The 13969-nt window shown below is 36.6% G+C and overlaps 1 protein-coding gene across 1 annotated transcript; it reads left to right on the forward strand.

Moving 5' to 3' along the window:
* Positions 1 to 11610: 11610 nt before the first annotated feature.
* Positions 11611 to 12540, forward strand: LOC133747814 (olfactory receptor 5H8-like). Its single transcript, XM_062176186.1, has one exon. The coding sequence runs from the start codon at positions 11617 to 11619 to the stop codon at positions 12538 to 12540; it is 924 nt and encodes a 307-aa protein (XP_062032170.1). The 5' UTR covers positions 11611 to 11616.
* The last annotated feature ends 1429 nt before the right edge of the window (positions 12541 to 13969 follow it).

A 13969-nucleotide genomic window follows, 5' to 3' on the forward strand; every position in this document is an offset into this window, starting at 1 on the left:
TTTTTCCAAATTTGGGAAGTTTTCTGTAATTATTTCACTAACAAGGCCTTCTAACATATTCTCTCTCTTTCCATGCCTTCAGGAATTCCTAAAACTCATGTTGGGTCATTTCCTAGTATCCCGTAAATCTCCAACACTGTTTTTCTTTTTTCTCATTTCTTTTCCTTTTTTCTGGCCTAACAAAAATTTCCAGAGTTTTGTCTTCTAACTTCAATATTCTTTCCTCTGCCTCACTGAGTCTGTTGTTAAGGCTTTCCATCACAATTTTTATTTGTTCTATTGAATTCTTCATTTCCAATATTTCATTTTGATTTCTCTTTAAAATCTCAATTTCATGGTAAGTGTTTTCATTAATGTCATGTATGGATTTCTTTAGTTTGTGAATTTGCTTTTGATTGCTTCTAAATAATCCTATGATCAATTTTTTGAATTCCGTTTCTGGCACTTCTTCAATTTCTTAATTTTCATATTCTAGCATTGAAATGTTGTTGTATTCTTTTGGGGGTGTCATGTTGTCTTCTTTATTCTTATTTCTTGAATGGCTGAATTTATTTTTAGGCATTTGTGGAGTTATCTGTTATTTTTTTTCCCCTGTGATGGCTTTTATCTTTGGACTATGCCTGCCTGTGTGACTTAGTGGAGTGTCTGCTCTTTCAGTGACTACCCAGAGGCATGTACTGGGTGTGGTCAGAGGGCTCTGTTCAATGTTCCAGGGTTGGGGGGTGTCCAAGATGACACCCAAATTGGACATGGTAAATCTCCTTTTACTTATTTATTTATTTATTTTTTATCAGATGTGAGGTTTTTATAGCTCTGTTGGCATAGTTTCACCCTCACCTTCTTATCCAAGTAGACCAATGTCTGGGTGCTGGCCCCAGTGAGTGCAGTATTCACCCACGTTGCCACAAGAACCACAGAAAGGACCTGTGCAGTCCTCAGTTTGAGAATGGATTCCACAACAATGACCTTCACAGAGAATCAAAGAGCCACCCACAGTGACTACCTAAAAACCCAGCTATACCCTGTGCTAGTGAATACACCCAGTGTCTTCCCAGTCCCAGTATACAAGGCTCCTACAGTCACAAGCACCCATTCTCCTGTCAATTCTCCCATCTAGACTCAGGTGCTGCCTCTTGGCTATTTGCTTAGTGTGGTGACACAAGCTGGTGCAGCTGTTATGTACGTCCAAAATGGCACCCGTGTGTTCTCAACTAGTTATAGGATACCAGTGCTAGGTGTCCAGGTTCCTTCTTTAGTCTCAGGATGTTTATCGCAGTGCCACTTCATTGCCAGTTTCCAACAGGCCTTTTAATGGCCTCAATGAGGCACATCTCTGCATGCCTAGAAGTTTATTACAATCCACCTTGTTTTAATGTATTATTAGAAAATGTCTGAGGATGAAGGTAAGGAGAGGATGTGATATGATGTGGTGTGATGTGTGTGTTTGTGTGTGTGTGTGTGTGTGTTTGTGGGTGAGTACCAATTTCCTCCTGGCTCAGGCAGGGCTGCAAACTGCACTGGCAGTGATGGTTGAGAAAGGTTTTATTATGGGAATTGGCTCATGCAATTGTGAAGTTTGAATAGTATCACAATATACTGCCTGTAAGCTGGAGAATCAGGGAAGCTGATAGCATAGCTCAATTCAAGTCTGAAAGCTGAGAGAATCAATGGTATAATTCTCTGCAAAGCTTAAATTCTGAGAATGCGGAGGTGGGGCAAGGGAGGGTACTGAAGTGAACCCTAGAGTCCCAAAACCAGACAACAAAGAGTTATGATGTTCAAGAGTATAAGATGAGTGCACAGACAGAAGTATGAGAAAATTCACCTTTCTTTGCCTTTTTGATCTATCTAAGCCCTCAATCAATTAGATGGTACCCACCCACATTGATGAGAGTGGATCTTCTTTGATTCAAAACTTCCTTGATTTGAGTCATCCACTGATTCAAATGCTAATCTCTTCTGGTAACACCCACCCAGACTTACCCAGAAATAATATCTTACTGGCTGTGTATCCCTTAACCCTGCAGAACAGACGCCTAAAATTAACTATCACAAGTCCACCCCTTGTCAATTTGGCACCTACCCTTGTACTTCAGTGACATTTAATGTCCAAATAAAAGCAATAAAAGATCATGGTTCTGCCTGACATGGTACAGCTATCCTGTGTACAATTGAAAACGCACTAATTCCTTCCCTAGAAGAGAAGGTTTGTCCTTGAATGATGTTTACTCCTCTAGATACCACATAACTTAATTGCAATGATACAATATTAACAATACATAAGTGCTAACATGAAGGTAATTCATACTAAGTTACCTCTTCTCAGGAAGAAATTTCTAAGCAAGACTTACTCAAGGGAAACAGTGGGAAGTCATGATTACTCCTTTCTATTTTTAATCAGAAGAAAAAAGTTAGCTAAATTTAATGAGTACTTTTATGTTAGGTTTCTTAGAAAAAAAACAGAAACAAAGACTATACAAGGTAACTTCAGAAATACATGAAAAAATGAAATTAGATGTTTATTTTGGTGCCAAGATTTTATGAAACCCATTTCCATGACCTTTTTGATAAAAATGTTTCTACCATATATATATATATATATATATATATATATATATATATATAAAACACTTTCTACTATATATGTATCATATAAATCTCTCTCTGTATATGTATATGTATATATATATATATAAATATATATATATATATATATCTCCTAGATAACTGGAGAGGGACCATAAAACCCTCATCCAGAGGAGCGACCAGAAACCCTGCTCTTTGCTGGGATTCATATAAGACCACTAACTCTGGAGTTTAAGTTGTGGTTAAAATATCCTGATAAAATAGCAACTCATCCAAACTAGAAAGTTCTAGAATATAGGGACATGTACAGAGAACCCAATTTTGGAACTCCTAGATGGCAATCACTAATGCCAATCATGAGCATCACAGCCACATTACAGATCAGTGTAAACTTTACAGAGGAAAGTCCAAAATCAGGATGAAAATGTGCTGCATGCTCTCCATGCTAGCCCATTCTGCCCTTGGAACATACTTTAATAAATAAAATAAAGTCTCAAGTTCAGATGACTCAGTTTGAAACTATAAGTCTGATAAATTATCACAAGATTAAAACATTTGACCAAAATAAGATCCTAGATCATTGTAAGAGTAGTAATCCATTTAATCTGAGTACTTTAATCAAATCTCTGAGCCGATCTAATCAGAGTTAAGGTGATCACACAAAATTCTTGTTTCCTAAGTCAGTTACATAAACACTCCCAGTTTATCCTATCACAGGAGTCTTCTAGCAGCAAGTACCATAATGGCATTAAATTACTTTTCCCATGCCTGTATGTGTACAGCAAAGAGATTTTGCATGAAAGGGAGGGAAAGGCAAAGGTGGCTATGTTAAAAGAAATTAAACAAACCTCTTTCTCCATAAAATATTGGCAAAGGGACTTTTGCTGCCACTAGACAAGGCAGGAGAGAGAGTAGAAGTAGACTAGACATGGAGCATTTCTCATGACAAAGTTTTCAAGACTTACCCTTATTCTCATTCTCTCCTGGCTGGCTCATCAAAATTTGTGACCACAGAAGACTGTATCAGAGGTCCTTAAGTTAATACAAGAAAATAATATCAGAAATGAGGCAGAAAGCTTCATTAAGCAAAGTAGCAAAATTTAATGAAGAGAATACATCAGACAGAGTTGGGGGAGCATCTCTGTAAAGAACTAAGAGCTAAGTTTGCTTTAAATTGAAGTTGCTATGGGTATGGGCATACCACCCCGTCTGGGATATTGACAGGATTTATAGGAAAGGAATTCATGAAATTCCTCCCAAGAAGCTCTAAGCACAGTGTTATTGGACCTAACAGCCCATGGTGCAGGGTAGAGAGGATTCCTCTAAGCTGCCGCTGAGAGAAGGCCAGGACACATCTAGCAAGGTTATGAAAAAAAAGGCAAGAGTTTTGATGTGCAAATGCTGGTCTGCTTCCAAAGTTTGCTTCTACATTTTCCCTTATTTCAACTGCACAAAAATTCTCATTTTTGTCTGGTAGCCTTTTCCACATACATGGGCTAATGTCTACCTCGCTACCTAACACTTTTCTTTTTTCCACTCCTTGACTCCTGGACTCTGAGTATTTTACAAATAACAGAAACTTACTTGGCTCCTGATTTTAGAGGTGGGAAGTCCAGCATTGTGGGGCTGCATCTGGAGAGGACCTTCTTGATGCTTTATAACATGGTAGAGGTCATCACATGGGGAAAAAATTGCATGAAAGGGAGCAAGAGAACATCGAACTCACTTTTGTTCCAAGCTTACTCTTGAAATAATGAATCTACCCTAATAATGACATTAATCCATTCACTGCTTTAAGGTTCCTATTACTCAACACCATTGTATTCAGGATTAAAATATCAACACATGAACTCCAATGACACATTCAAAGCATAGCAATCACTACATATTCATAGAGTATGCAACTTTCTGGAAAACCTTCCCACAGCATTTTCAGGTATTGCTACCCAGCTGACGCTATGACTAAGTTAAATATGAAGCTCTGCTTCAGAATATGGAGAACATAGTAGGACCAGGTAATTCCATTATCGTAGGTCTTTTGTCCTATTGCTTTTGTTGCAAAGTGAGTTTGTGATTAGAACCAATGCTATATAAATACTGTGAGTAAGGAATCTGTAAGACCACAAATGGCAGTTCTGTCCAATTCACTCATGCAGGTATAATAAATCTGTAACCAGAACAAAATACTGTCCTGTCCATGATCAAAACACTCAAAGTAATAGGCCTTCTCCCTAGTGGCTAGCTGACCACTAGGGGAATGGAGGCATGCTGAGGACTCAGCAATGAAATCTGCAGTGACCGTGGCCTGAACACCCATGGTGAGTGGAAATTCCTTTTGTTGAGCTTAACTGAAATCACTCTCAACATGGTCACTTTGTTCTTGCATCCACTGAATGAACACAAGGTACCTAGAAAAAGAGGTGGTATGGTATTGACAGATAGGGTCATCCTATTCACTTGATTATTAAAATCATTCACTGCTGAAATCACAGTTTGGTGAACATTAAAAAGAAACACAAATATTTCCAGGTTTTTGTTTATACATTGCAATCTATGTAATTTTCCCCAACTTTCCTTGTAAGTAATTTCAATCATACTCATTCCAAGTCCCTGGACTTTCAACCAAAACTTTGATCACAGCCCATGAGTCAATATACAATTGCAATGTGGTTGGTCAATTTTCCTTCAAGAAAAGTAAACAAGTAATTGTACTGATCCACTTTTTGTCCACTGGAAAGATTTTTTCTCAACATTGTCCTTTAAGAGTATCTCATAAGTGAGCTGTAGTGTTGCAACTATACACTTTTAGGTGAATCCCCAAAGTGCTATCATGCAGAACAATTTTGAAACTTGGCCTGAGTCTTTTCTTCCTCTCTGCCAGGTGATCATACAAACTCCTCATGAGGCCAATGGCACAAGATAGAGGAAAAAATGTGGGTAGGACCATGGACTTTTGGCCTGCTAGTCATTGACCTTCCTTCTATGGTCAGGACTTTCATAGCTGTGATCACATATATAACCTATATTTTATAACAGAGTGCTTTTTGTATACCCAAGTTAATGGTTTAGGTACTCAGTTAATACCCAAACAATGATGAGTAGCTTAGGTCACATAGTAACTTGTGGGCTAAAGCTTAGTATTTACTCCACTAAATCCTGGTAGCAGATGAAGAGGTATTATTCAAAAGAAAAGTGTTTGTCTGAATAGGGTGGCAACTCTCCTCCAAAATTCCATGGTTCTGCACTGTAGAGGTCCATTACAGGCTCTTAACAACATCCCTACCTGTCATTGCCACCACAGACACCAATGAATCTGCTGGATCACATGGCTCAGTGGCAGAGAATCTTGCACAATAGACTATACCTGGAACACAGTCTTCTCTTGCTGGAATTCCACACAAAAATCACATGGTAAATGGGTCAGAAAAACTCACCCAATGAGTTATGTTGTTTCCACAATACAAAGAGGCCCAGTAGGTGTTTTGCCTCATTTTTGGTTGTAGTAGGGTACAGGCACAGCAATTTACCCTTCACCTGAGAACTGCTGATGGCTGATTACTCAACATGCCCCACATCATGGATACCTGGAAAACTCATGGAGATTTAAAAAATACTCAATATTTTAAGATTTATTTCCAATCATGCAGTATGCAAACCTTTACCTCTAAGTCTAGAATTGTTGCTCTTTTTTGCTCACTATATCTGCTCAGCATAATGTAATTTGTGTCTTGAACTATTGTAATGTGATATCTTGTAGAAGTAAGAGGTGATCAAAATTATTCAGAAAATATTTACAAAGTATAAATTTGAAAACAGACTTGTATCTAGGATATATGGAGAACTGACATAATTAATAAAAAAACTAGTAGTTCAATTATTTAATGAGCATTATACTTAAACAAACACTTCACCAGAGAAGGAATGCTTTAGACCAACAAAAGTATAAAAACATGCTGTATTAAATTAGTCACCAGGAAAATGCTAACTAAAACCACAATGAGATTCCACAATTTACTTATTAAAACCAATAAATTGAAAAGACCACCCATACTGGATGCAGCATTGTATGTCTTCATGCTCAAATATATGCAAGAAAAATCATAACTACAAAAGTCAATGGAAATCAAGTGTTGGCCATATTATTGGTGACCCTTGTTCATCATAATGGCAGCTCTACCCTTCTGCAGAGTTTTTGTTGTTACTCTCATTTTATTTGTGATTTTTTTCTCTACATATTTTGTTTTTACTAGCAAAATTCTGAGCATGCAAGATAACTGATTGAGTCCACCAAAAATATGGCCTTTGTTTCCCATCATTCTGTAAGTTATAATCCAAGTGAATGTTAAAGGAAAAAAAAAACCTTTATTGTGGAGATACATAACACTATTCAGACACAAAGCCTAAATGTCACAAAGAAGTAAATGAAATTCTATTTTTCTGAATGTAAGTATATTGCATGCTCCTCTGTTAATACTGAAAGGAAAACTCTGAACGTGTCACCACCTTGTATAAAGCAAGCAAAAAAACAAAAACAAACCTTCAGGTAGTCGATAATAGTCTGAGTACTTGGGTTCTTGCCATCCATGTGGATGGAGTTCTAAGCTCTTGGCTTCAGGCTAACCCAGCCCTGGCTGTTGCAGCCATATGGAAACTGAATCAGTAGATGAAAGATCTCTTTCTCCCTGTGTCGCTCCCCTCTCTCTGTCATTATGTCTTTCAAATAAATAAATAAATCTTAAAAAAAAAACCCTTCAGTCAATTTCCTTTATATTGCAGTGAAAAAAAAAAGTCCCAAACTAGTCTTAAAGACCTCTGTGTTCACAACTATCCATACCTGTGTGGTCGCAGTTGGCTGCTCCTTTCTCTCTTTGCTAGCTGGCAACATTTATAATTTTTTGCTTCTCTAATGGTCAAGGCTCTCTGATATTCTAGGCCATCCAATGACATAGTCCCTGTGGATGCTGAATACTCACGGCTATTACCTTATTAGAAAGGAAGATTCCTCATTTGTTTATTTGAAAAGCAGAGTTACAGAGAGGGAGTAGGAGAGAGAGAGAGAGATCTCCCATCTGCTGGTTCACTCCCCAATTGACAGCAACTATGCAGTAAAAGACTGTGTAAAAGAATTGATGTCATCTTTCTGGAGTTTTCCTATAGCTTACTTTCAATATTTTTCACAATGAAGTCAAAAAGTTACTTTGAAGTGTAGGGTGGTAAAACTTTCTCCAGTGAGACTATAATCAAACTTTGAATGAACTTGACCTGTAATATAGACTATACTTATTTATTCCAAAAAGAATAGCCCTTTTATTCTTAATCTTTTTTTAAATGTAATTGTTAGATGTTCAATAAAGCAATGAATCTGTCAAAAAATTAAGGACTGTGAACCAAATCTGAAAAGACTAAAGTGATTAAAATCTACCTATACAAAGGGAAGAAGATTCTTGCGCCATTCTCCTGAACTACTGCTGGGAAACTCATAGGCATTGAAGTTTGGAAGGCACAGATCCAGCACACCTCCTACTTTAATGCTTAGTCTTTGTTTCTCCCTTGCTCTTCCCCCTTGACCTTCACCTAGAAAGACTGTCTGTCAGATTTCAGCTTAGAATAGTTGAGCTAGTTATATGTCTGGAATTTGAGCTGCAGCTTGCCTGAGGGGGACAAATTGATTAGAGCTTGATTCCTGAAGGGAATCTAGGAGTTTGGCCTCACTAACAATATGCTCTGGTCATTCAGAGGAGACCAGACTAGTTAAAGGACTCAGTGCAGTAATTGTGATTCGTAAACTGAAGTTTGCTTAAAAATGCCAGAAGTCTCATTTGTGTTGGCAAATAGTACTTAAAGTGTATTTTCAACTGTTCAAACTGGAACACCTAAAACTGAATTGACCTTTATGTTTTCAAAGTCTGTAATGACCTGTGGGACAACCTGGACTCTTCACTCATGCCCAATTCCATGACGCCCAGAAGAACAGCTTTATTCTGCCCTACAGGGACTCCTTGGACTCTCTTAAGGGAGGTTCAGTTCTCCACTCCTTCCTCACTTGGCAAAAGCACACAACTGGATTGGTACTTGGATGCAAAATAAATTTATATAAGCAACATCTTGCTTCATTTTGAAAATACATACATACAAAACATACAAAGAATTGCTACCTATGTTATTTTCATTCTTACGCTGTAATTGTTTTTCTCTATTTTATGAAATCTAACAAGAATTTATACAATTTTTTAAAAGGTATGGGTAAGAGAGAAATAATTTCTATATTTTCACTTATTTTGTATAAATATTTAAAATATGAATTAATTTATGATAATTTCAGAACAGGTTTACAAAAAGCCAAAAATACCCAAGTGAAAAATGGAAAACAATTAGTAAATTGCCAGTATTTTTACTTGCATGACTAAATTCTGGGTAAGCAAAATTGTGGTAAGATGGATTTGTTCTTCTTAGTGATATTTTGCTATCTTGTTCACTTACCCCTAATAATACTTTACAATAGAATATGCAGAAAAGTAGGTTAGCAAATTGAAGCTAAGTTTAAAGATTCAAGCTAAATTTCTCTTATATTGGAAGTTATTTTGATAATTCTGATAAAGTGACTCATTCTGTTTAATCAGTAATATATTTTGATTAAATCTTGATAGTGTCACATAAATGTTGACTGCTTTATTATTTCATCCTTTCATCCACTTCTGGCAATTGCTGAGTATTGTATATACTCAAACATATTTATAAAGAAATTTACAAATACATATTTATATAGAAGTATTATGTGCAAAGATGTTGGACTACACATTTACTCTCATTCCAGCATTTACAATTTCATAGGTTTTCCTGCAAATTGAATTAGGTAATTTTCAATAATTCAGTGGTTTGGGATTAAGTCAAAAGAAGCCCACCATTCCAAATAAAAATACACTCAGCAGGTGGCACTGATTCTGTTAGCAGCCTGTGTCAGGTAGCCATTAGAACAATTTTATTCTGTTAAAAAAGGCTTTGAAGGAAAAATGGACCTCAAATTCAATGTGCAGAATGTCTAGAGAAAGACACTTCTTATCACAGTAATAACAAATTAAAGCCCTTTAAACATGCAAAGAATTTTCAGGCAATTCTGGTATATATTAATGAAAAACAAAATTTAGAAAGCAAAATTTAAAATCAGATCTTCATTTTATATTCAAATTCCATAGGAAAATACATTTTGAGGTCTAAATAATGGAATGAGAAACTATTTCCGTGGTTGACATCTTTTAATGATAACCAAGGTTAAGACAAACATTTTTGTCAATGCCTCTATGTCCCCTTATTTTGTCTTTAGCCTTTTTCTAGCACTTCCTCTCTTCTTTCACTTGGCAAAAGTAAAATCAAGACTCCCCTCCCTCTGCTCCTCTCCTCTCTCTCTTTTCTCCTCTCCTTCCCTTTTCCCTCTTCCTGCTCCTCTCTTCTCTCCCTTCCTCTCACTCTTTTTTAAAAAAAATTAAGAAAAATGTACATAGATAAACATTTTACATTTGTCTATTTTAGTAGACAAATGCCGGATATTATTCAAATTCTTAGGGGTACACTCTTTCATTTCCCTAACAGTTGGGCCACATGTTTCCCATTCACTTATTACCTGGCTTCAACCCTATGACAAAACAGAAACTACCCATACAGAGCCATTAAAATGTTCTTAATTTCTTCACTAATCTCTTTTAATCCCTTGTGCTATTGAGGAATTTATGTTGGCATTTGGCACTATCCTGATATCTTTCCTGATATTTTTCCTCTCTTTATGAACACAACATTCACTTTTTCTGTTTTTCTCCTACTTCTGGTTCACTCTACTTGGTATCCTATTCTACTCTCTTTCTTGACTGTATGATGTCAGGCAGGAACCTTGGTTGCAAGAGGAAATGAGTTTACTGAATATAAATTGATTCAAACATAGAAATAGTAGAGAGATTGGAGGAACAACTGGGAAAATATCCAAGAATGGAAGTAAATATGGCTGTTATTCACCTGCCACAACTATGCCAGAACCTTGATTAAATGAGTGCTGCCATTCCTGCATCTGTACTTGGGATGCCACAGCACACAACCACAATGATACTGTTGATGCAGGATGCATCTGCTAGTATTTTGATATTGCTGTCTTTGCTACCAAAATTCTCTTTTGTCTGTGCACCTTTGTCTTCTACTCTCTAAATTCCAAATATCTTAGGGTGAGTGAATGTTACTGGCAAGGCCTAGGTCAATTCTCCTCACTAGGAGAAAGAAAGATGAGGGAAATTCTATTCCTAGTACGTGTGGCTCCTAGAGTAGGTGATAGTCCCTGCCTACCACCCAAACTCACATAACAAGGGGATCAGTAAGTGACTTACCTGTTTAATATAACTCTCTCAGGTTTTTCCCTTACCTGTTGTCTCTTCACTTTGTGTACTCCCTGGTGCATAGGCCATCCATCCATAACTATGCTGCGAACGACCATGCATCTCAAGTCCTTAGTACTTCTATTAAGTTCTAATAAGTCCATATTCACAATTATATGTCACCTAGGTGTCCAGTTCATGATCATTCTGCAATTTGCCAATGCTTATAAATTCTCATTCTCAATTTTTAAATGATAATCAATGCAGTCACTAACTGATGGTTTTCACCTTCACTGATAGCCTCTTCCAGTTTAATGTGTCACTGAGTTCTAATGATAACACATTCTTAATTCTTTTGGATTCAGCTTGTCATCCTCATTACTAATTTTATGTCACATGTAGTCACACAAGTGACTAGCATGTATAGAATGCCTCCCCTTTTTTCTAAACCTGCAAATTACTACACACTCTGCATTGAAGTAATTTCATTTTTTCCATTTTCTCAAGTAGTTTCTCTCTATTATTGTGGACATAATATAATAATATAATATAATATAAATAATTATAATAAGTGTGTGATTTTATTTCAACCCCCCCAGTATTAACCTTATAACATTTTGGTGAATAACCATTTTATATTTCTTGCATTTCATTTTAGGGAACATCCAGTGAGGATATGGAAAATGTAACCTTGCTGACAGAGTTTGTTCTCACAGGACTTACCTACCAACCACAATGGAAAATCCCCCTGTTCCTGGTGTTCTTGCTGATATATCTCCTCACCATTGTGGGGAACCTAGGTCTGATTGCACTCATCTGGAATGACCCTCACCTCCACATCCCCATGTATTTATTTCTGGGGAGTTTGGCTTTTATTGACGCATGGTTATCAACCACAGTAGTTCCAAAGATGTTGGTCAATTTCTTTGCCAAGAGCAAGATGACATCTCTCTATGAATGCATGACACAATGCTTTTCCTTTGTAACAAGTGCAACCACAGAATGTTTTCTCTTGGCGTCAATGGCTTATGATCGTTTTGTAGCTATATGCAAACCTTTACTTTATCCAGTGATTATGACGAATAGATTATGCCTCCGGCTCTTAGTCTTGTCATTTATGGGTGGTTTTGTTCATGCCTTAATTCATGAAGGATTTTTATTTCGATTAACTTTCTGTCATTCCAATGTAATACATCACTTTTACTGTGATGTTATACCTTTGTTTAAGATTTCCTGTACTGATCCTTCTATTAATTTTCTAATAGTTTTTATTTTCTCTGGTTCAATTCAGCTATTCACCATTGTGACTGTTCTTGTCTCTTATACATTCATTCTCTTTACAATCTTAAAAAAGAAGTCTGAAAAAGGCATGAGGAAGGCGTTCTCCACCTGTGGAGCCCATCTTTTGTCTGTCTCTTTATACTATGGCCCTCTTCTCTTCATGTACGTGCACCCTGCTTCTCCACAAGCAGATGGCCAAGATATGATAGACTCTCTATTTTACACTGTAATAATTCCTGTGTTAAATCCAATTATCTATAGTTTGAGAAATAAGCAAGTTATAGACTCACTGACAAAAGTGTTAAAAGGAAATGTTTAGATATCTTGCTAACGTCTATCCTGATTTTATTTAAGATTTCCAAAATTATACAGGATATATGTGGACACATTTTAATACATACTGAAAGCTTTTGCAATTTCACTTGGTGTACATTTTAATAACTTGTGCTTTTAGTACTTAATGACAAATGCCCTAAACAGCACTCTGGCCTCATAATCAGCTCTTGAGGCATTCAGATCTGGCTCAAAAGCCCACAAGAGCATTTCAGGCATGGAAAGCCAAGACACTCTGGCAAAAAATGACCTACATAAAGATCTCTGTGAGTGAGATCCCAGTGGAAGCGGCCATCAAAGGAGGAGGTACCTTTCTATGAAGGGAGGAGAGAACTTCTACTATGATTATGGCCTAGACTAAGCAATATTGGAGATGTGGATTCAAAAGGCTTCCCTAGCCTTGGCTGCTCATGACAGGAGCCTCGGGTGATCACTGATGTCATAAATAAGATCATCAATTGTTAAACCAACAACAGGAGTCACTGTTCACTTGTTCCTCATGTAGGACCTCAGTCCTTAATGTGTTATACTATGAGAATCAATGGTAAAATTAGTCTTCAAACAGTACTTTATACTTTGTGTGTCTGTGTGGGTGCAAGCTGTTGAAATCTTTACTTTGTATAGAGTTGATCTTCTGTATATAAAGATAATTAAAAATGAATTTTAATGAAGAATGGGATGGGAGAGGGAGTAGGAGGTGGGATGATTTGTGGGTGGTAGAGTGGGTATGGGGGGGAAGAACTGCCATAATCCAAAAGTTGTACTTTTGAAATTTATATTTATTAAATAAGAGCTTTCTTTAAAAATAAACTCCTTTATATATTTGTATTTGTTATGAACTAATATACCAGCAATTTTAATTAGTTAAATGTTCATGTAATAGTGGAATACTAAAGTAGAAAACAAATTAGAACATTGTATAGGCTTATATGTTCTTCAACGCTGCTTTATAATTACACAAATTTACAATAGTGTCTTTCCTCTGATAAGTACCTAAGTATGATGTCTTTGATGCTAATACATTTGTGTGGCCTGAAGAGTCATATAACATTTACTCCATAGTAGTAAGAGATTTGTGTTTGGTTGAATAGAGGGAAATCCTGGGAATTTGTGAGCTGTCAAAAGATCTTTCATTTCACTTTATTTGGAAATAGTGAATTTCACCTCTTGTTGATACAATATCATTCAGAGAAAAAAACAAACGTGGGAATGCAGGAAGAATAAAATAAGAAAGGAACTTAATTATTTAGGACAAGGTTAAGCTAAAATAGAATATTCTTATGTCAGTGTGCTTACATGAGTAAGAAGAGGTGAGTTATTGCTCACCACCTATGATGCCCTCTAAGAATCTTTCCAACTGTGTCTGCATGTTGTTTGACACTGAGTAACCAACAATTCAGAAAGTGGATTATCTT

The sequence above is a fragment of the Lepus europaeus genome, chromosome 2, assembly GCF_033115175.1.
Source record: "Lepus europaeus isolate LE1 chromosome 2, mLepTim1.pri, whole genome shotgun sequence".
Lineage (NCBI taxonomy): Eukaryota > Metazoa > Chordata > Mammalia > Lagomorpha > Leporidae > Lepus > Lepus europaeus.

Coding starts and splice junctions, on each gene's coding strand:
- LOC133747814 (XM_062176186.1), top strand. CDS start 11,617: ATGGAAAATGTAACCTTGCTGACAGAGTTTGTTCTCACAGGACTTACC.